The sequence below is a fragment of the Episyrphus balteatus genome, chromosome 4, assembly GCF_945859705.1.
Source record: "Episyrphus balteatus chromosome 4, idEpiBalt1.1, whole genome shotgun sequence".
Classification (NCBI taxonomy): Eukaryota; Metazoa; Arthropoda; class Insecta; order Diptera; family Syrphidae; genus Episyrphus; species Episyrphus balteatus.
Window position 1 is genome coordinate 7,975,401 of NC_079137.1, and position 24,177 is coordinate 7,999,577.

General features: G+C 31.7%; 2 protein-coding genes across 5 annotated transcripts in view; both read left to right on the forward strand.

Moving 5' to 3' along the window:
* The window catches only part of LOC129919902 (interaptin), a 171,313-nt gene extending 153,550 nt beyond the window's left edge, over positions 1–17,763 (forward strand). For 2 of the 4 annotated variants that reach the window (XM_056001005.1, XM_056001004.1), the window contains 5 exons: positions 10,559–10,735; positions 10,870–11,055; positions 11,220–13,157; positions 13,224–14,195; positions 14,519–14,672. In XM_056001005.1, the coding sequence (XP_055856980.1) occupies positions 10,559–10,735; positions 10,870–11,055; positions 11,220–13,157; positions 13,224–14,195; positions 14,519–14,653 (3,408 nt within the window). In that variant the 3' untranslated portion in view covers positions 14,654–14,672. Of the gene's footprint in view, positions 1–10,558; positions 10,736–10,869; positions 11,056–11,219; positions 13,158–13,223; positions 14,196–14,518; positions 14,673–17,625 lie in introns of those variants that run through there. The other 2 variants (XM_056001006.1, XM_056001007.1) reach the window with 2 other exon arrangements.
* On the forward strand, positions 17,696–20,146 carry LOC129919903 (uncharacterized). Its single transcript, XM_056001008.1, has 3 exons — positions 17,696–19,376; positions 19,437–19,655; positions 19,719–20,146. The coding sequence occupies exons 1-3, from the start codon at positions 18,447–18,449 to the stop codon at positions 20,022–20,024; spliced, it is 1,455 nt and encodes a 484-aa protein (XP_055856983.1). The 5' UTR covers positions 17,696–18,446; the 3' UTR covers positions 20,025–20,146.
* Positions 20,147–24,177: the final 4,031 nt, after the last annotated feature.

Genomic DNA, 24,177 nt, shown 5'->3' on the forward strand with positions numbered 1-24,177 from the left:
AGACAAACTGACAGATAGTGAGAGTCTATATTGACCACACAAACATATCTACTCTCATGATGGATTTTGTAAAACACAATGAACCTTGAAAGTAAGTTTGAAAACATGTAAATGCTTACGATTGTGTATTTTTATTTTGCTTCCATTGTTTTGTGTCAAGCCTCACATTGATCTGGGATAAGCGAAATAAATTTTTGAGGTCAACTAAATGTGGGTACCTCTCTAGCTACCTACCTTCTACTATTTAACTGTTGCCAATTCCTGAGAATAAAAAAAAAACATTGTTCAAGTGCGTTACTGTGTTTTGAGCTTTGTTTTTGATTGAGCTTAAAAATCTTAACCCATTAGCAATGTGACAACACTTAACAATCAACAACAAAAATAGAATTTGTTTTCGCTACGAAAAGACATCTTGACCATCTTTCTAAAAAAAAATGATGCAAAAGGTCTTAGATCACCCACATTAATTTAAACCTGTAATTTTTGTTGCCACTTAAACAAATTTTTTGAATAATAATTTAACTAAGTATTAAATGGGTTTAGAGCTTAGGGGTTAAAAAGAGTTTAATGATGACTTCATCTAGAAGAATTGTTTTCTATGAAAAAAAGAATACTTTAGGAATTTGGGAAACTAAGAACAAATTGTATGAATTGCTTTTTTTGTTACCAGTTTTATTTTTTTATTTTGCGTCTTAGCATGCTTTTTAGCCTGTTTAAAAGATGTTTGTGTATTGTACTTTAATAACTGATGGAACTGGCCCACTTAATGTGGCTAAAAATGTAAACTAAGCAAAAAAAAAAAATTAGTTCACTGTGGTGTATACGTACTTTTTTTTATTTTTTTTTATTTTTCGTTAAAAATTTCCTATAATGATGAATATTTTTATACAAAATAAACAATATAGAAAAAAGTTTATCAAAAAAACATACAACTTGTATTTAGAAATTTAAAACATTTTTCACTCCTGTCAAATCAATCAATTTGTTCAGCTTCATAAAATTAGTTTTTCCTAACCTAACCTAACAACTTTTATTAGAGACTGAAGAATTTTCTATTGACATTGACATTGACGACAAACGATCGTTCGAAGTACCTATATAAAATTTGAGAAAAAATTACGTTCCACACCTTAAATAAATACAATTCTTATACAGACGTCAAATTTATACCCCAAAGTAATTCTTTGTTTCGTTAAGTGAAAAAAATGCAAAATGTGAAGTTTTTAATTTAGCTCCATATTGCAAGTTAATACAATTTTCATTTCAAGAAAGTTCATTCCGTCATGACTCATGATCACCAAAAATAAATAAAATACGTTCCACAAAGTAAAAATCAACAATTTCTTTATTAGATTTCCAAGAATATTGTAGCCTTTGCCTCTACATCGACCCAAATCTGTCCCTGGCCATGATATTTATTTAGATTTGCTTGAATGCATCTTCTATTTATTTAATTCTCCATCAAAACAACTTTTAATATGTGAACATTGTTTTGTAAAAATAAAAAAAAAAATAAAAACAGTTCTTCTAATTCATTCCCACACAACAAGCTTTGCGTGTTAAAAGTCTTAAATACTGATCATTAATAATCCATCCAGCTGTATACCTACATATTTATGGATACAATATCTACAATCAATGCACACTTTTATAAAGATGCGATGCTCATTTTGCCGCGGTCTAATGAGCGATGCACTCTGATTTTTATGCCAATTCCAAGTTTATACAAAACTAAGTGTATGTAACCAACCAAACAAAAAAATATGTACATCTCATAATTTTTCATTTTAGAAATCTGCACACGCACGCATTTAATACAACCAAAACAGAGCTCTATAGAGCTTCACTTTGCAATGCAAAGTATCTACTTATACAAAATCTTAGAAAGAAAAAAAAAAAGTATCTACAACCATTCAACAGCTACCTAACAAGGTGTTCCGCAATATCTTCACCGTTAATTTATTATAATTGGTCATGCGATTTGATTTTTGCCAGACCGCCAATCTACCATTACCACCTCTACCGCGCATCATCGTCATACCACTTCGTTAGATTTTTTTTATTGAAAATATGCCGCCTCACTAACTTGCCTGTAAAGATACGCGAATAAGTACGTTTTACCAAATTCAAAAACCAAATAAGGCCTCCAAATCAATAATAAGATTGTGAGTGGTGCTTTTGTCTTGTGAGTTGTATGGTTGCATTAACCAAAGTTAAAGTAAAAGTATCCAAAAAAAACCACAACGAGGAACCCCTTAAGATTTATTATAATCAAAATAATTAGTTTTTTGTTTTGGGGTAAAATGTACATGCGCTTGAAAGTCCAGGGTCGGATCGACTAGAAAATAAAAAATGCTTCAAGGCCTAGAGAATTTTTTGTATGCTTGAACTGATCATATACTTTCTATTTGCGTTTTTACATTAAACGATTGACTTTACGAAATAAAAAGGCTCCTACTTTATGAGGGCGCCCAAAATAATATATTTCTGTAAAAAAAAAGAAACTGCTTTTAAAAGATAAGGTATTGTTTTAATTTTAAGGTAAATTTTTATAAATCTTGATATCTTTTACTTAAAATCCTTTAATTTTGTTGGGCCCCTCTTCCAAGGCGCCTATTTAGTTTTGATCTTCTTTCAATGGATCCAAGTAGTCAAGTTTTACTTTCTTTTTTCTAGTCAGCAATTATTTTTGAAGCGCCCATTCAATTACATACTTTGTTACTTCAGAAAATCCGGCCCTGTTCATTGGTCATTGTGCATGCAAAGTATTTTATTTATATCGTTTGTATGAATCATATAACACCTGAGTTATTATTGATTTTAATTTATTTATTAACAAAATAGAAAAAGAGATATCAAAACAAAATGTTGTATTATGCGCATTATTGGAAATTATGCAAACAAAACAAAAATCTATAAAACATGCAACAGGAGGTGCAACACCGCATTTGCATTAGTTTAAAATTAACTTTTTTTTGTTTAAAAATAGAAAGTGAATTGGTGAAGAAAAAAAAAAACATGTATTGTCGGCTATTAGACCCTTTGAAGTTTTTTTTTTTTATAGGTATATGGAATAAAGATAAATTGTCAAACGGTCGACAAAGTTATGATAAAAATTAGCGTGGGATTGGCTTTGAGTGTCAATCAAAAGACAACAAAAAAAAAAAAATAAAAAACAAACAAGAAATATGTTCCAGTTGAATGAAGTTATTTTCCATAACAAAACAAAGGGAAATATATATTGTACGTTGGTTGTCTTGTCTTTTGTGGTATTTATTGATAGATACATGTTGTTGGAAGTTGTGTAGAATGGGAGCTATAACATAATCTTTGGTTATGACTTTGACGTAAGAGAGTTTTGTGTTTTGAAAAAAAAAAAAAAAATAAAATACATCCTGGACAACAACAAGAAAAACAATGTGCATAAACTTAAATAAATGAACAATATGCATGCAATGATTAGGTTTCACAAAACTTCTTTGTTCCGATGCTTATGTATTTGCCATACCTAGTCATAATAGTGCATTAAATCTAGAAATCCAAATGGAAAATATTCGGGGTAGGCTGAAATTCTGGAAGTGGTTTCTGGGGTAGTAAGTAAACTCATTTCCAAATTTGAGACCTCCAACCCATTGCATAACCCGTGTTATGGGGATGGATCCCTCAGAAACGCCCACTTTTATAAACTTTTTTCTCTTAAAGGGTGTAACCGATTTTCTTAAAATTATTTAATTTTTTTTCCTACAGATCTTTGCCTTACTGCATAAAAAAGCCAAATATTTTAATAGACATTTGGTTCTTTTTGGTAAAAATGAATATTCTGAGTTTTACTCATAAGCTTCAAAAATTAACTAGCTTGGCAGGTTTGTGGAACGTATTCGCTTTTCATTTCGCTTGAGTTGATTACTAGCTTGTACATTAGGATGGGTAAAAAAAAAATCGAATTTTTTTTTTTATTTTATAAGTACTAAGAAAAATCGATTGCTAGAAACCTCTAGAATATACTCACCAAATATGAACTCTTTATATTAATGGAAATTTTCCATTTTTACATCAGGCTTCTACTAAAAAAATATATTTTTTTTCTAAATCGACTTTTTAGCAAATTTCTTTACATGTTCTTGTAGTAGATTGACTTATAAACTTTTTTCGTTTATCTAATCATTTAATAGATATTTGAGGTCAAAAAATCGAAAAAAATTTCAAAAATTCGTTTTTGTTCTTAATTTTGTAGCAAATTGAAAAATTATAATAATCAAACGCGCAAGATTGCTCCACAAAAAGGGTCTTGTATACTTTTGTCATTAATATAACCATTTGAAAGATATTCGAGGTCAAAGTTAAAAAAAATTATAAAAACATTTTTTACTGTTCAAAATTTTCTAATTCACTTAAAAGGCATTATTATCAAATTAGCAAGATGTATTTAGGGGCTTAAAAGTTCTACAAAAGAGTCCTTGGCATCAAATTGATTGCTTTAACCGTGTAGAAGATATTCGTATGTTTTTTTTTTGACCCACCCTATTGTACACACAACTTTGATGTTTTCTTATCTGTATCAAATAATTTATTCCAAATTTAAAACTGAATACATCATGTTCCAGAGTATTTAAATGTGCAATAATTACCAAAAGGTTTGAATTCTAGTAGCCTATTTTCACCGGTGAAACTAAGAATCAATTTCAAACACAAACATCACATAAGGAAAATTTATAAATCAAATGCGTTCCACAAAATGTTTTGGGTCATTTAATTGATTTGTAGAAATGTAGGTAATATAGTATGGAAAATTTGATACTTCCTGATTAAAAATATCGAAATTAAGGTTGTGAAATATAAAAATGAAAATTTAATTTTTGGGATAGTTTCATTCCTCAAATTAAATTTTGGCTTTATTTGTTTGGAAACGTAAAGAAGCTTCAAACACATTTTAAGTCATAAATAAAGATACAGGGTGTCCCACAGTCACCGCGATAAATAAAAACCATGCATTTCTGAAATCATTTTAAATTGAAAAACTTCAGAAGTAGGTAATTTTCTTGTTTTCGTCCCGTTTTCGAGTTATGACGGTTTTTTATCGTTTTTGCTTTCTTTTCCCTTAACTTAACAAACCAAGAACTTTTACAGATTAATTTTGTCTCAAAACTGTTTTTTCTGGCAGACAACCGTTTCTGCGCAGTTTTGCATCAAACCCAATTTTTTGTTTTTTTTTAAGTTTTTTTTTTTTACTTTGATAACATTTTATTCAAAAAAAAAAAACGTTAATTAGTATTACTTTTGTCACTTATTATTTAACGCTCAGTTTATTTCCTTAAAAAAATATTTTTTTTTTCATAAAAAAGAATGCTTTTAAAAATAAACAAACTGAGTGAATTTAAAAAAAAATTAAATACAAAATTAATTCAAATGAATTACAACTTTTTCTGAGCTTTATATATTTGTTCTTTTCCTGACCAAAATAGCTCTGAAAAAGTTTTAATTCATTTTGTATCTAATTTTTTTTTAATTCACTCAGTTTGTTTATTTTTAAAAATTACTTTCAGTATTCTTTTTTATGAAAAAAAAAAAAAAATCATAAGAACCGTCATAATCGAAAACAGGGCGAAAACGAGAAAGTTGCTTCTTTAAATTGTCGACTTAAAATGACTTCAGGAATCCATGGTTATCATTTGGGGTGGTGATTGTGGGACACCCTGTATTGTATATATTCAAAAATATCAGTTTAAAATTTCCAACTTAATGTTCCAAGCTTGTTTTTACATTCCACCACGCCTATGTTTGAAGAGTTATTTGTTGGATTGACCAAGCCAACTAATTTTGGCTATTTTTGTAGCATAATTCAAATTGAGAGATTAATTAGCCTCCGACAAATTGGGGAACTTATTCATAAATTATTTTTTCACTTTTTTCAAATTTTAAGAATTTTATGAAACAAATTTTCTATGTCAGAATTTCAATGTTTTTCTTTTGTCTGTTTGTGGAAGCATTATGGCCTACATTATTTATTTGATTTTTAAGAACTTGATGGAATTATATGTATATTTCAGAGCTGTTTCTTATTAAACAATGTGAAGTAACGCGAGCTAGTTTGTGTAAGTGTTTCCATGAATTTATTAAACTTTTCATCTTCCACTTAAAAACAAAACCTCAAAACTCTTTCGTTAGTTTTCTTTCCCAACATACTGTGGCGATTTGCATATGATATTTATTTCCTCTTTTTTCCTCCATAAAAAGGTTGCCCTATTGATTTAATCGAATTCCAAGATTGTATATTTTCCCCATTCATGTGTAGGTATCTCGTACAAAAAATAGATATACCTAAATGAAAACAAAACTTTTCAAATTCGATTCGAATTCATGCTCCAAGTGGTAATTAAGTTAATTGTTTATGCAATTTAAAAAGTTTAAACTTTTAACTGCGCACGAATGACTCCCGCGCGCTCACAACCGCAGTGATAATAATTATCAATTACTCTTGGAGCATGATAGGTATCTCTCTGCTCTGGCCTATCCATTTAGAGCTCTTATTGAATTAAAGTGATTTCCCAGAATCAATGTAGGTGAACCACTTACCACTTAACAACTTAGACATGGCTGTGAATTGATGGTGTGGTGGTGGTGACTGGCGATGCAACAAAAATCATTTCATTTTTTTTGGTTTTGGTGAAATATCACACTTCCACTTGTTGCATTTTTTGTTGGGTTCTTCTCTATTCGTTTTTGTTTTGTTTTTTTTTTTATTTTTGTTTTTTTTTTAATTTAATTATTTTTTTTTTGTGTTTTTTTTTGAAAACAGTGAAAGTGGAAATATTGGTTTTTGTTTCTTTTAATTATAATGTAGGTCTAGCTTTTTGGAAAGTATTTTGTTTTTATTTTGTTTGTTTTTTGTAAGAAAGATGGTTTTCCACAAGTTTTACAATAATTAGATAGTTTTTTTTTTCGGACAAGCAACCTAGGCTCAGTAACGCGCTGTTGATTTGTTGTAAATCTATCACAAACAATATAAGAAATAATAATAGTTATTTGGTGTTAAGCATGTGCGCGGTTACAGAAAGAAAGAGGCTATATTTAATTGGAAGTTGTTTAATAAGCATGCAAAAATGGTGTAAACATGATGAGTTCAAAGTACTCTTTAAGTAATGAGTCGATTATAGCAACTTATGAACGTTTTGCTTTGTTTTTTTTTTTTATTGTGTAAGACTATAAGCTAAGGGAGTAATAATAAAATTAAGTGGGAAACCGACGAAGTTACGAATACCAGAGTTACGGGCGACAGAGTTACGGCCGTCAAAGTTACGCGAAACCGAAGTTACTGAAAACTAGAGTTACGAATTCTAAAGTTATGTTAAGCTATGACATGTGATTTTTGGGTTGGCAACAATTGCGAGGAACGATATGGAATTATGGAAACATAAATAAGAGAATATCGATACGTAGCACAGTGTTGCCAATCACGAATCTAGCTGGACAAAATTAATAACTCGTGTTAAATCGACTTTTTTTCTAAACAGTTTTAAACAAATGAATGTGAATAGATAAAATTCTATAAAAAAGAAATATTTTTTAAAAAGAAATCTATAATTTCTGCAAAAAGTGGGTCAAAATAGTGATGAAGAAAATGCATTTTTATAGTACCTATTTGAATTTATGTTTCCGTAAACGTATTCTATGATTGGATATACTTAATTATTTTAAAAAACGCTTGAAAAATCTCAATAAATAAAAGCTCTATTGCTATTCACGAAAAAAGAGAGGCGGAATAATTAGTTTTTATTAAGAAATAGAACTTTTACACACGTTTTTGACAGGTGACATATATGATTTATTTTCTCATTATCATGCTTTAAATTAAAATTTTAGCAATGATTTTAATTAAATATGCTTCACAATCATAAAAAATGGCATCACCTTTAAAAATATCTGCAGATAATTTAAAAAAGTAACTCCTTTTTGTGCGATGCAAACTTGAAACAGAAGGGCCTATTAAAAACAGCTGTGTTTATATTACCTTCGATGTTTTTCAAGCTAATAATTCTCTAAATTTCTTCGTGACCCTATTTCTGGCCTTTTACACTTGCTTGCTTTTTGCATTGAACTTGTTCAAGATGTTCCGACAGAAAAGCATCATTCATCAATGATAATGCCTCATTAGTTGAAAATTCCAGTAGTTTAGTAGTTCCAGAGGATCAGAATTTAATTTTTTATACATTTTGATCCTTCACTCATTTCAATAAATCCTTTCCGGTATTATTGGAAAATGCTTTTTCAATTTTGCGGAGAGCGATTCTGCTGATTTTAACTATTTTCTAATGGATAGGTGCACTTAGGAGACTTTTAACCTTCCGTTTGTTATATTTTTCCCGTTTTTTTAGTTTTTAAAAATTCTTTTCTACTTTTGTTTCACTATCTACTGTTTTTGTTTATTTAGTTATCACATAATATTGGTCAAGCAAAATGAAATTCATGTTTAAAGAGCGGTCCAATGTTTCTTCCACCTTTTTTGTCTTTTTTTTTTCGCTTAACTTGAAGCACAAAACTTTTATATATGTTTTTAATTTTTCTTTATTGTCAAAAATGAGTATACTTATGTTTTTTTTTTTCTATTTCAACGTTTTTGCGATCTTCTCACAAAAACAAAACCATATATGTATAATATACAATATACATTGTATATCTATACCTATCCAATCAAAATTTTACAAGATTAAATAACACCCATTTTCGCTTTACTCATTTAGTTCTGACCAATGAGAAAAATGTTAATCTCTTGTTTGTGTTTCCATAATTCCATATCGTTCCTCGCAATTGTTGTCAACCCAAAAATCACATGTCATAGCTTAACATAACTTTAGAATTCGTAACTCTAGTTTTCCGTAACTTCGGTTTCGCGTAACTTTGACGGCCGTAACTCTGTCGCGCGTTACTCTGTTATTCGTAACTCCGTTACCATTTCAAATTAAGTAGAAACTAATTTTTAAAATCTGCAAACCAAACGTTTTATGAAGGTGTGGTTGCTGAATTTTTTGTAAGAATTATAATTTTTTTTAATTCGGAAGCCGATATTTTTGGATAAAGTACCGAAACAAGTTTTGGTTACCAGATACGAGTTCACAATGAACAGGCCTATTAATTTCTGTAAAAAAATCACAAATTATTTTTTTTCGGATTTTCGCGAAAAAATCAATGCCTAAAAAATTGGAATTTTCAAAAATTTCTTCCAAATCCATCGAGTGATAAATCAAAAGAAAGGCCTTTTTAAGCTTTATTCATAACTAAAAACCAAAAGTTTTTTTTACATTCCGTTTGGTGAATTATATGCAATTGACAAAAAAAAAATATTTTTTTTTTCTTACATTCGGAAGTAGATATTTTCTGATCTAGCTCTCGAAATTAGATTTGGTTAGCAGATATGAGTGCACAATGAGCAAGTCTATCCATATATTTGAAAAACTTTCAAATCTATTTTTTGAAGATTTTCGAGAAAAAATCAAGGTTAACCCCTTTTCAAAAATATTGGAATTTTCAAAAATTTCTTCGAAATCCATCGAGTTAAACATAATGAGAAAGGCCTTTTTAAGCTTTATTCATAACTGAAACCCAAAAGTTTTTTTACATTCTGCTTGCTGAATTATTTGCAGTCGAAAAACAAAATTTCTCATAGAATCGAAAAAAAAAAAAATATTTTTTTTTCTTTCACCCGGAAGCAGATTGTTTGTGATCTAGGTCTCGAAATTAGATTTGGTTTACAGATATGAGTTCACAATGAGCAAGTCTATACATTTATGTGAAAAAATTTCAAATCTACTTTTTTAAGATTTTCGAGAAAAAATCAAATACCTATTGTAATTTTCAAAAATTTCTTCCAAATCCATCGAGTGATACATCAAAAGACAGGCCTTTTTAAGCTCTATTTATAGTTGAAAACCAAAAGATTTTTTACATTCTGCTTGCTGATTTATTTGCAGTCGAAAAAAAAAATTTCTCATAGAATCGAAAAAAAAAAATATTTTTTTGCTTACATTCGGAAGTAGATATTTTCTGATCTAGGTCTCGAAATTAGATTCGGTTTACAGATTAGAGTTCACATTGAAATTAAAAATCTTTTTTTTTTTAAGATTTTCGACAAAAAATCATTTTCAGAAAAAATACATTTTCAAAAATTTCGTTCAAATCCATCGAGTGAGACATCAAAAGAAAGGACTCTTCAAGCTCTATTTATTGTTGAAAACCAAAAGTTTCTTGGAGGTTTGGTTCCTTAGATATTTTCAACTAAACATTTGTACATGAAAACAAACAATTATTTCATTATTTGTCTTAAGATTGCACCATATTCGATTGAGTGGGTATTTGCATAGCCTATAGTAATCGGACAAGAAAGACAATTCCAACGATATCTCATTTTTTAAACTAAGATGAGTAGTTTAGAAGTTATGACGGAACATACATACCGATCAAACACAGTCCTGTTAAAAGAACTAGGGAAAAGAAATATTTAAAATTAATTTCGATATAATTTTTAGTTTTCTACAATTTTTTTTTTTCATATTTTTCTTTTCAGTGGTCGCTTCAGAGCAATACCACACCAAATAGTAAAAATGTCTGGAACAATGTTGGTGGAAAGGAATCGGATGATGCGATTATTTTCACAGATCGTTCAGATTCTGGAGTAACATCGCCACATAGCCATCATCATATTGATGACAGGATAAATGTTATATCACCATGTGATTTGAATGTAAGTATTACTCGATTTTCTTTAAACGGGAATTTTAAGACAGGTCCAAAAGGTGTAAAGCTTAAACCCTTTTACGAAATAGAAAATTACAAAAACTTCTATTTCAACCATTAACCTCGAAATTTCTCTTCCAGTTATTGGATCACATGACAAACGAAGACTTGCGCCGACGATTAAGTCAAATAATCAAGAAGCCAAACATTGACGAAGAAGACAAAATTTGTCTTCAACAAGTTTTGGCTTTTGTCCAAAATCTAGACGCAATGTCTCATGGTCACGATTCACTGCCTTCAAGCGAAGAATCATCAAGTTTAGAATACGTAAGTAGTAATCGAAAAAAATTTCCAAAAAAATTCTGACAGTCAAACTTTTTAAAAAATTATTAATTCGTCTTCACCTTAAAAACGTGTTAATTATTTTTTCAAAAAAATCCAAAATCTTATAATATTCTTAACTTTATTTTTTATTTCGTTTATTTTTTAAGATCAAATCCCGAGTATCAGACTATAGTTCATCATCCCGTTCATCATCAGACATCTGCCCAACCCTACAACTCCAAACAAACAAGCCAAAATCAATACCGTCCCAAGGAAGAATAGTTGCTACCGTCCTTCCATACAGTAGTACCGTTTCCACACCCAACGATTCACCACAAAGAAAACTTAGAGCTTGGCATACAACAAGTTTAACCGAAAGTGGAGTTTTCGAGGGCGATTTGAGTGAAACATCGGTGTACACCCAAACGGATCCGGAGGAATTTTCCAACTCAACATTATCGGAACCTACAGAAGCCCAAAAGTTAAATAGAATCCGTGAACAATTCGAGGAGTGTGCCAAAAAATCCGCCTTCACCAAAGTACCTGTGACAAGTTCACAAAGCCTATCGCCAAACTTTTCCGATCAGAAACGTCTTCAATATTACAAAGATCGTCTCGAAGTTCTCGAAGGCAAGCTTCTGATCTATGAGAGCAGTGGTGATAGACAGGCTAAACTTTTAGCAGATCGGTTACAGAGGGAGATTGTATTGGAAAATCTGGTCAAGGAATTGCAAGATCGGGTTGACTTTTTGGAAGTTGAGAATTCAGAAATCGAAGAAGAGAAGTGTGAGTTCGAGGAGGCTGAAAACGACACACGACTTCGCCTGCAGAGGCTTGAAGTCGAGCTGGAAATTTTGAGTCAGCGTAATATTGAGCTGGAAATGTCTAGAGAAGCGCTACAAAATAAATTGAAAGACTGCCGCAGTGAGAGTGCTATATTGAGGGACGACCTGTCTGCCGTTCAGACCCAGGTTTGCCATCTGGAGGAAGATCGTTGTAGGTTCAAGGAGAACTTTGAATTCTTGCACAGTATTTTGCCTGCCTTAGTGCTATATAACGCCTTCTGTGTTGCCAATTCTAAAATGGGTAATTGCATTGAAAGGGATCCTTCTCAGCCTGATCTAACGCGTCATGATGAAGTTGGAAGAATGTCAAGCGACTGTGACTGTGCAGAAGCTGAAGATATTTATAGAAGGGAGATTGCAAATCTTCGAGGAGAGATTAGAAGCTTGAAACGTCAAATTAACGATTTGAACTCACGTCACTCTGAAGCCATGGCTTGTGCAGATGGTTGTTGGGAAGACTTGGAGAAGAGCTATAATGATCGCTTGATGGCTTCAAAATCCAAGGAAGAGAGTCTTCAAAAGAAGATCAAACAACTTGAAGATTGTCTTCATGATGATTCGAGAGCTGCAAATGAGAAGATCTGCCAACTGGAAGATGCTGAAAAAGAGCTGAGAATGTGCCTTCAGAAGGTGTCCCGTGATCAACGGAAGACCCTTCAAGAACATGGACTTATCACTGAAGAATATCATCGATTGAAGGAGAAGTACGAAAAGTTGGTTGAACAAGTCGATGGACCGATCAAAGATGCTCTGGATCGTGAGAAGACTCAAAATAAGAATCTCAAAGATGAGCTTGGTTACATCCGTCGTATTAACTGCGAGCAAGATATGCACTATCGGAATGAGCTTGACTGTTTCCAAGTGCAAATGGACAAGTTGCAAAAGGAATTGCTTCAAATCCAAGTCACAAATTCTGAGCTTAGGGAAGAAGTTTGCACTTTGGAAAAGGAGGTCTTGAGTCTTCATCAAGCGAAAAAAGAAGATCTTGACAAGATTCGTTGTCTGAGTGATGAAGTTCGTACTAAGGAAGAAATGTGCGATATGTTGGAGAAGCGTGTGGAAAAACTGCTGAGTGGGTCTTATTACAGACAGAGACAGCAAGCACAAGCTGTGGATCGTCAAATGTCAGCTAGTTTTAGTGGAGCTGTTAGTTTGGCTCAGGAATTAAATGGAAGTCCAGTGAAGCGATTAAGAATTGAAGAACCTGTTGATCTGAAGACTGCTGCTAAGAATCTTGGATCAGTCTTGGGAACAATGAAGGTTGGTATTAATTTTGCCTTTTAATTGTATTATTTGTCAGGACTTTGAGTCTTGATTATATTTTAGGATAGCGCTAGAACGATTCCATCACATCGTGAATTTCAGAATGTTGCCAATGATGTCAAAAAATTAGCTGAGAGTATTTTGGCAAACAAGTCGGAGGTAAGTCAAGTTGGTAAAGTTTCAAGAAATGATGAAGAAGTGAAGCAAATCACTCCAAAGAAACCTAAAAGTCAGGAAATATTTTTTGTTGAACCTATTTTTCTTAACGGAATCACGGGAAATTTTGTTAAGAATGAAGATAAGTTGATTTCAGAAGTTCCTTCAGGTCTTCGGAAGCTTTCATCAACTCAAAAACATAGAAAATTGAAAACTTACAAGATCCCTCAGCCTGGTTTTCGAAAAAGGTTTTCGAGAAGCCTTCGGTCAGAGATCTGGAAGGTTATAACAAGTTTTAAAACGGCACAAACTGAAGAAATCAATTGCCAAATTGATCCCGAAAGGCCTCAAAAGAAACTTAGTTCTCTGTCCTTTGTTAGTTTTTATTCAGTTATCGAAGAAGATGATGAAGAAATCTTCTTCGAGCCAATTAATGAGTCGCAAGTAAGCAAAGAAAATTGGTCTGATGTTCAAGTTGAAGAAGAATCTGAAGTGCTGATGAATGTTACAAATTTCGTAATACCAACTACAACGAGTGAAGGCACTCAAACTGATATTTTAGTTGAAAAACCTAAAGAACCGATTGAGAAACCGGAAAAGCCTAAATTGAATTCGACAAAATCTCTGATTGAAAGCCTTTCGGCATCAGCTGAAAAATCAATTAAGAAAATTGAAAATGTAAACAAAATTAGAAATTATCTTCAGCAACGTTTTGAAAATGATCAACAATTTCGAAAAGGTTTTGAAAATATGGTTCAAGTTGCTTTCTGCGATGGTGAAATTGAAGAAGATCAGAAATTTCTTAGTTATGAGCATGTTGTCAAGGCAATGACTTTTTTAACAAAATTGGAAGAAATCTATCATCCTTATGAAGTTCCGGTGGGTTTTTATATGTTTTTTGAATAACTTTAATATTGAAAGTAGTCAGCTTGATCTCCGAAGAACTGCAAATTAAAGGTTCCTTACCAGCTTTATTTTTTATTTTTACGCTTAAAAGAGCTAAAACTCCAGTCTCTAACAACTTAATATCAAGTTTTCTGTTCAAACATCCGATTCAGTTGTTAGAAACTGCAGAGTTTTATTAAGTCTTTTTTGTAGTTGATTTTTTTTTTTGACAAAATGCCTGTTTTTCAGAGTATCAAGTGAAAAATTCTTTTTTCTTCTTAACTACTAACGAAAATTAAATTTATTTTATTAAATAGCTCTTGAAAATATTGGAAGAAAAAATTAATTCAAGACTTCTTCAATTGCATTGCAAGAAAATGGAATCAGAATTTCGTTGTACAATATTTCATCCAGTTTCAAGAAAAAAAAGTACTGGTTTGAAGAATATTTGAAAAAATCTAGTGATTAAATTGATCTTTATGATTTAAATAAAAAGTTTTAAAAATTTCTAAATAGAGTTCTTCTATTACTGGGTAAAATTAGGGTTACTGACATGTCTTTTAGTAGGATTTTAAAACGGAGTGTTTAAAAGTGAAACTTTACTTTCAAAAGCTACTAAGTAAAATTTCGAAGCAAATATTTCTTACTTATGCATCCGAATGAATAGTTGCAAACTTTTTCTAAAAAGTGATTTGCAAGATTTTGTTCGCAAATCAATTTTTATTTGGTTTTTAATTTAAGCTTAATACTCATTCAAAATGCTTGTTGGGATCATGAGAAAAATTTTCTATGCGAACGTTATTATCTAAAACAGATACATTTGCAGAATTTGTCCTCTAATTTCCGTAATTCTAATTTTTCTGAAAAAGTTTTTGAATAATGTTAAAAATCGTTTTTCGAAATTTCCATAAATAAACTCATTCGTCTTGGAAAAAGTTTATGACAGTTGCAATGAGAATGCAATTATATGAAAATTAAGCAATAAAACATAAAATGTCCCCACTTACACCAAATTTCTTTCAGGCAATAATTCTCGCAAATCAGTTGTAAGTCAAATTGCGAATGCTCATTATGAATGTCTTGCAAAATCGAGATTGCAAATCAATTTGCAACTTCTTTTAGCATTAAATCAAGATATTTACAAATAATTTGTGACATTTTGTGATAACCGCTTTAAATACCATTGCAACTAAATACAAAAATGTAGAACTGCATCATTTTCTCAAAATTCCGCTAAAATGTTCAAAATATGAGATAATTTGCAACATATTTGAAACTCATTTAAATATGGATACAAACAATTTGTAACAGACTGCAAACATTTGTGACAAGCATTATAAACCTTTGCAAAGTCATTTTTACACATCTATGCGAGTTTTTATTTATTTATTTATTATATCGCATTTTTTTCAAATCTGTCTTGAATCAAGACGTTGTGAGTTTATTCATTTGCGAACAGAATAATAAGTAGAAGATTTTCAATGGTCAGAAAAGTTTGGAAATGTTATTGGTCAATTTGCAAACATTTGCAAAATATAGTAAGAACAGAATTTGCAGTTTTGCAACTATTTCAAAAATGGACTCAATACTCTTGCAAACAATTTGTGTCGTGTTTGCAAAAAATTTGCATTTCGCACTATTTCGTCACTATTTACGCAAATATTATAGAGAGTTTGCAACTATTTGGAGAAAATGTCATAACCATTTGCAACTGCTCCAAAAACTTAGCATGCAAATGTAGTTTTGTAAAATTTGATAATTTGCTCGCAACTTGTTTAAAATCCTCTTTGGAATACATACCTATTCTGGAAAGTTTCGCAACCAACATGCAGATGAACTTCTATGCAATTGAATAGGTACCTACTCATATCGTCAGTGCTCCAGAAGTTCAAGTTGTTGTGAGTTACTGTGGGATTTTCAATTTTATTTTTTAAAACCTTAACTTTAGCAACTGTAAAACTCTAAAATAAAATTACATAGAAGTCTTCCCAGTTTGTCAAAATTTCGACATCAAATTTAATTTTTTTTTTTCAAATTTGTATTTCGTTGGCTACATTAGAATAATTTCCTGCGTTATTTTGTTTTTATTTCTTTATAAAAATTTATTTGTTAAAAAAATTCACTACACCACTAATATAATGGAACCCACTAAAAAAGTCGAAATTAAACCATCAAAAACCGTTCAAACTTCTCCAAATGATTCTGATATCTTTTATGATATTCCCGATGAAAATGATTCAACTAATCCGAAATCTTCAAGTAAGTTACTTCTTCCAAAACTCTTTAATAGTTTTAATTTAGTTCTTCAAAATTAATGCTAGTTCTTCAAAATTTTGTTGAAACTGCTGAAAATTTGATGACAACCTTTGAAGGAACAATGCGACAAAGTTTGGATAGATTTCGAAAAGCAGTTGCTGACTTAAATAGTCCGAAGAATAGTAATTTTATAGAAGACCAAGATAAGTTTCGTTCAAGTGGATATGAATTTTGTGGTAGTCAAAGTGGAAGAAGTCGTCTTGATAGATTTAATGTTACTGTCGATCCAATTGCTGTTACTGTCCTGTTAACTTTATATATTACACCAAAAGTTGGACAAGATTACCTTCCACAAGAGCCTTTTGCGACAACCTTTGTAAGACCTCCTATCGGAAGTGATCCGAGACCTGAAGGTTTTGAAACGAGAGTGGAAAATGATAAAAGAACCGGTTTTGAGCAAAGAAGAGATTATTTCGTCGAACCTTCAATGATTGATGAATCTACTAAAACAGCAAGTGCCTACTCTTTGGATTTTGGTGTCTTGAGTGATGAAGTGGAACCTATTCGAACAGCTTCAATATCAATTGCTGATGGTCACTTTAGTCAAGTTCCATGTGGGCTACCAAAAGTTATCCGATTTTCTGAAGACACTTCACAGCTCGAGGAAGATCAAGGCTTGATATCATCGGATCCTTTACCAGAAGTCTCCAAAACAATTCAAGCTGAAAAAGAAAACTCCATAGGTAGCGTAATAGTTCCACCTCAAGAACTTCCCTTTCCCCAACAAAAAGATCTAAACCTTTGTGTCACTTGTAGTTGTGAACAATGTCCCGTTTATGACTTAAATAATCAAATTGTCTGTCCTAGAAGTTGTAATTGTTGTAGTTGTCCTTGGAAGGATAAACATGTTGAAGATAGTTTGAGTTATCATAAAGTTAGAATTTGTCAGTGTTATCAAAAACAAAATCCAGAAACTAGTTCTTCGGTGGTAGTAGATCGTTGTCAATGTTTACCGGAATTTGATATTTGCCCATGTCGTGATGTAGCTGAAAGTAGGCATGTGGAACTTTATGGAACTGAAATGTATGAAGATGATTTGGAAATAAATAAAAATTTATAAATCCTGAAGCTTTCTTTCTCTTAAAATCTTTCTTTTTTTTCATTCCAGATCGATCAAGAACAACAACAACCCAAAATGATCGTTACCGAGATCACACAAATCTAAGCCTTGAACCAAATATTGAAGCACCTGCCGGCCAATGCCCAATAAAACAACAACAACTACAAATAGCTGGACAACGACAAAAATACCAAGCCAAAGACAATAATGATGATAATGATGGCAACGAAGAAAATAAAGAAAGCAAACTCGAATCATCTTTGGAGACTTATTTTACTCCAAGTGGTTCGTGTCTTTGCTCAAACGACGACGGATTTAATAATAATTTTGCATCATCTTCTACGGAAGCAGCAGCAAGTTCAATTGTAAAATTGTCTTTTTCAACGACGGAAAAAGGTTTGCAAGGATCTTATGAATGTGTTTGTACAGAAAAAGGAGATAAAGGATCTTGCCATAAGTTTTGGTGTCAGAATTCAAAGGTTTTAGGAAATAATAAGAATTTGATTGGAGTTGAAGAAAGAAATGAAAAGACAGATTATGAAGGACTTCGTGTAGGTAAGAATTTGCTTGTCAGTTGTTTAAACGATGAACAGTCTGAAGGATCCCCAAGAAATGGGCATATTTCTAGTTCTAAGGCCCTCATTCATACAGAACAGAAGGGTCTAAATGAACTATTTGAACAATCTAAGCCAGGAATATTCCAGAAATCCGATAATTCTTCAAAGTCTTTGTATAAAAGTTCAGAAGGTCGCTTATCAAACAACAGCAACACTGAAGATCTTTGTGAAGACTTCGAAAGATCTAGAAAGGAAGAGGCTGGAATTTCGAAAGATTCAGCTAACAAAACCCCAAGGGATCATCAACAAACTATGAATGAAGATATTATCCCACTTCTGAAGAGTATTTATGATGTTTTGCAAACAATGAGGGATGACAAACTTCACTTGGGACCTACTGAAATTCATCTAGATGAACCATTTAATGCACTACCATCACCTCCACCAGTCCCTCCATCTTCACCGAAATATCGTAAACAACTTCTAAGGGCTTCAAGACAGGATTTGCATTTATTTAAAGAAGAACCAATAAACATTGAAGATAATTTGACAGTTTTGGAACCTCCTGAACGAGATGTGGAAGACTATCAACAGTCTTCATTTACTTCGCAGAGACTTATTCCTGTTGACATGGATTTGCTTAGAACAGATGAAAAACTAATTTGGGAACCAGATTCGAATTCGAATGAAGAACTAAAAGTTGAAGAAGAAGTGAAGAATCAGTCAGCTCAATTTCGGCAGTTTCCAGAAGAAACTTATTTTCAATTGGTTGAAGAATTGAAAGTTCGTCAAAGTGGAAGCAGTCTTACACGATCATCAACTTTGGAGGCAGATTTGTGTGATAAACCTCCTCAACTACCACAGGAAAATTCCGAAATATTTGCCAGGAAACCTTCCGATACACAGAGTTCTTCGGAAGACACAGTTTTGATTCCTATTTTGAAGAAATCATCTCATCAAAGGTTTGAATCCGATCAAAAAGATGACAAAGAATGGCAGCAGTTAAAAACCCAAGCCTCTCAAGCAGTTCAAGTCAATCTAATGACCTCTCATTCAGCGCAATTTCTAACATTTGACAATCAACTCGAAGAACAGGAATTGTCAGAAGAAAAACATCTAAAGACATCTAAAGAAGCTCTTTTTCCAACTTCGGTTGATATTGGTACTGACTGTCCTGACTTTGACAATATTCATAGAACTTCATCAAACCAAGAACCTAGCAAACCACAAGACCAAGAAATGGTATTTGTTTGCTTTGAGGTATTTCAAATGTTTTTTTCTTGAATCTTCTCTGTGTTGTAGACCAATTTTATCGAATCAATTCTCCTCGACTTGAAAGCTATGGAAAGTGCTCGAAATACTAGTTTTTCACGATTACCCTGTCCATCACCAGTTGTATGGCAGAAACCATCTAAAGACTTGAGTTACCCAGCAACAATTGAAACAGTTCAAGAACTTGGAGCAAATTCACTTTTTGTTAAGTGGAGGGTTCAAAATCTTGGTAATATTGGTGGATATGAAGTAAATTTGTTATCTTTTGCATACTTTTAGGAACTTTTTAACATGATTGTGTATTATTTTCAGCTTTTTCTTGATGGTAATCTGACCAATCGCTATTTTAATTGCATTCATAGAGCAGCAGTTATTTGTGATGTCAATTTGAAATGTCCTCACAGGATAACACTTCGTGCTCAACCTCTTCTTCCACCAAGGACAACTATTTCTTTGACAAAAAACAATTCATCATGCTTATCATCTTTTAATAATAAAACAAGTACAACTCATCCCGAAGCCAGTTGTCCACAATTAGATGGTTCTGTTTGGTATCCAAGTGTCTATCATTTTGAACCAAATTCATTATCAGCACCACAAAATGCGGTTCTTTATTGATCACTGCTGCTGTGCTGATTAAGAAAATTAATAAATAAAAAAAATATACTAGTCAAGATTTATTTTTTAAAAGCAAAAACATAAGAAAATTATTAAATTTAAAATTGATTTTGTAAAAAAAATTAAGAAAAATAAAAATAAAAAAATAAATTTAAGAAAAAAATCGTTTTTTTGCAGAGAAACATTATCTCGAAAACACATTTTGAAAATTTAAGAAAACTCAACATTTTCTAGTAAGGCTAAAAGTAAAATTAAAAATTAGTTATTAGAAAAGAAAAATTTGCAGTGCCTTAATGTTAAAAAATTATGTTTTATTTAATTTAATTATATTTTTTTGTTAATTTTAATTTTTAATTTATTTAATATTCATTTTGTTTATTTTGCCAGTTGAGTAAAATATTCACATTTAATTCTTTTTGTGCTTGATAAATTTTCTATTCATATTAGTTTTTAAGTTTAATTTTTTTCTTTTTTGTAGTTTCTTATTTTTGTTTATATAAATATTTTTCTTTTTTAATTTAAAATTAAATTTTCATGGAGCTTCCATTTGATTGTTTATTTTTATTCAATGGATGATAGAATTTTTAACAAAATAAAAAACAAAAAAAACATCGTAAATTTTAATATTGTTGTAAATATTATTAATTAATAATATTATTTTGTAAATCATGCATTATATATTTGTTATAAGAACAAAACAAGTAATTGTTTTAATGATTAAGAGAAAAAAAACAAGAAAAGAAAAAAAAAGTATTTTTTAATCTCTACACTATGGTCATTTATATGCATGCATTATCTACAACAGAAAACAAAATGAAATATATAACAAAAACAAAAAAATGGAATGGAACATAATTCTTAAAATATTTTAAATTTAATTAAAATAAAGATTTTTTTCTTATAAAAAAAATATTACAAAAAAAATCAGTGTTTCTTTTTATTTTATTTAATCGGAAATAATCTATGCATTCGGACTGTAGAGATATGGTGAACAAGTTTTAATCTTCTTGTGTTCCTTCTAGCGAAAAGAGTTTGATATAAAATATTTACTCAGTAAAATACTGAGTTTTATTCTTATCGGCAGTAAACGCCAACTGTGGATACGGATAGCGATGCCAAAAAAACATAGTAAAATTTTTACTCAGTAATATACTGAGTTTTATTGTTATCGGCAGTAACCGCCAACTGCGGATACCGATAGCAATGCCAAAAAAAACACAGCATAAAATAACTCAGTAAAATACTGAGTTTTATTCTTATCACCAGTAAACGCTAACTGCGGATACAGATAGCGATGCCAAAAAAATACAGTAAAATTTTTACTCAGTAATATAGAGAGTTTTATTCTTATCGGCAGTAACCGCTAACTGTGGATACGGATAGCGATGCCAAAAAAACACAGTAAAATTTTTACTCAGTAATATACTGAGTTTTATTCTTATCGACAGTAACCGCCAACTGCGGATACAGATAGCGATGCCAAAAAAACACAGTAACATTTTTACTCAGTAAAATGCTGAGTACCATTCTATTCTTATCGGCAGTAAACGTAAACTGCGGATACTGATAGCAATGCAAAAAAACATAGCAATTTTTGTAGTTGTAGTTGTTGTTGTTGTTGTTGTTGTTGTTGTTGTTGTTGTTGTTGTTGTTGTTGTTGTTGCTGTTTCCTGTTTCCGGTTTCCTATTTCCGGTTTCCTATTTCCGGTTTCCTGTTTCCTGTTTCCGGTTCCCTGTTTCCTGTTTCCGGTTTCCTATTTCCGGTTTCCTGTTTCCGGTTTCCTGTTTCCGGTTTCCTATTTCCGGTTTCCTGTTTCTGGTTTCCTGTTTCCGGTTTCCTGGTTTCGGTTTCCGGTTTCCTGTTTCCGGTTTCCTGTTTCCGGTATCCGGTTTCTTGTTTCCGGTTTCCTGTTTCCGGTTTCCTGGTTCCGGTTTCCTGTTTCCGGTTTCCTATTTCAGGTCCGTCAAGATAGCACCCACACCCCCAAATTTCCAAAATCTGAGTATACAATAATTTGTTGCTAATTTGTTGCTAATTAGTTGCTCTAATCCCGAATTTGTTGCTCCACCCCTTCCCCCTCAAAATTGATGTGGAAGGTGTGGGTGCTATCTTGACGTCAAGATAGCACCCACACCCATTAAAAACTCAACATTTAAAAAAACTGAGTATGCAATAATTTGTTGCTAATTTGTTGCTAATTAGTTGCTCTAATCCCGAATTTGTTGCTCCAAGATTTGACCTTGAATTGCACTTTAACAGTTTTCTCAAAAAAGCTAAATTCCCTAAAAATGAACGCACAGCCACAAAAATGGTGTCAAATTAAAGGGCTTCTCAACACCTTTTCAAAAAGGTCTCATTCGAATTTTAAATCCATCTCCTTCATGTCCAAAATGCATTGTGGAACTTGTGGAACATATCAAAACGTCAAGATAGCACCCACACCAAGAAAAACTTACAAATTTAAAAAAATGAGTATGCAATAATTTGTTGCTAATTTGTTGCTAATTAGTTGCTCTAATCTCGAATTTGTTGCTCCACCCCTTCCCCCTCAAAATTGATAGAAAGGGTGTGGGTGCTATCTTGACGTCAAGATAGCACCCACACCCCCCTATTTCCAAAATCTGAGTATGCAGGATTTTAGCAATAATTTGTTGCTAATTAGTTGCTCTAATCTAGAATTTGTTGCTCCATGATTTGACCATAAAATCGGCTGCAACAGATGCATTTTTTTGGAGACTTTTTATCTATAATTTTTTTCAAAAAACTAAAAATGCCAAATTAAAAACATGATTTCATGCTCTGCAAAAAGTAACATACAAATTTTCCATCACTTTCCATTCCAGTCTTATAGTCCAAAAACTAGTCAACTCTCGCCCCTAAAAACTATAAAAAACGGTGTGGGTGCTATCTTGACGTCAAGATAGCACCCACACCCCCCTATTTCCAAAATCTGAGTATGCAGGATTTTAGTGATAATTTGTTGCTAATTAGTTGCTCTAATATTGAATTTGTTGCTCCACGATTTGACCTTCAAATCGACTGCAACAGATGCAATATTTTGGAGACTTTTTATCCATACGCTTTTTCAAAAAACTAAAAACGCCAAATTGTAGACAGAATTTGTTGCTCTGCAAAAAGCTATTTTTAAATTTTCTATCACTACCCAATCCTCTCTTACAGGAGAAAAAATTTTGCGATAACGTCATCTATCAAGCTGAGTACGCCACAACGAAAAATTGAAAATTTAAGTACGCATTAATTTGAAGATATTTTGTTGCTAATTTATTACCCTAATCTAGAATTTGTTGCTCCACGGTTTGACCTTTAAATCGGCTGCAACAGTTGCAATATATAGGTATATATAGCTTTATATAGGTATATTTTCAAAAATTAATGCTTTTTAAAAAGTTACATTTCCAATACTCAAGTATTCTTGCCCTTTCATAAGCCCTTAAAACGAGTACCTACCTATAGGTACGGAAGACGTTAAGTAAAACTCAACAGCAAAAACAAAGTTTATAAAGGTACCTACTAATGCCATTTAATTTCTCTATATTATATAGACAGCTTTTCCGTTCCTATTTTACCATTAGGTACCTTACCTCAATTTCAAAAAATTAATTTGATTTAACGTATAAACATCTACCTACCTTTTTCAAAGATATCTTACAACAACGAACATCTATTAAAAGAAAAAATGTCTCCCATGTCCTAGCCTAGAAGAAACCTAGACATCTCTTGAAAACGATGCCTACCCCCAACATTTTTTTGTAATTCTTTTCATCGCTTTTTTACACTTTAAGTCTATCACTCTAGTTTTGGAGAGATGCATTTTACTAACTACCACTAAAGCAACCGAAAAACACAACTCAATGCTATTCAACCAATCAGGTTGCGATGCGACTATTTTTATTATAAAAACAAACCAAATACATAAATGTGTTCATAGTTAATAGGAATAATCGAGTGTGTATGCGTTGATTTAAATTTTGACTCCGCCCCCCACAGTCTGCTTTGATGAAAATAATACAAACGCACACCTTGAAATGTTTTTTCCTTAGTTGGTTTCAGACCTCTATGAAGGTATGATGTACGGTCTCTCGCTCGATTTAATAATTTTATGACTTAGGTACCTACATAATTTATTATAGA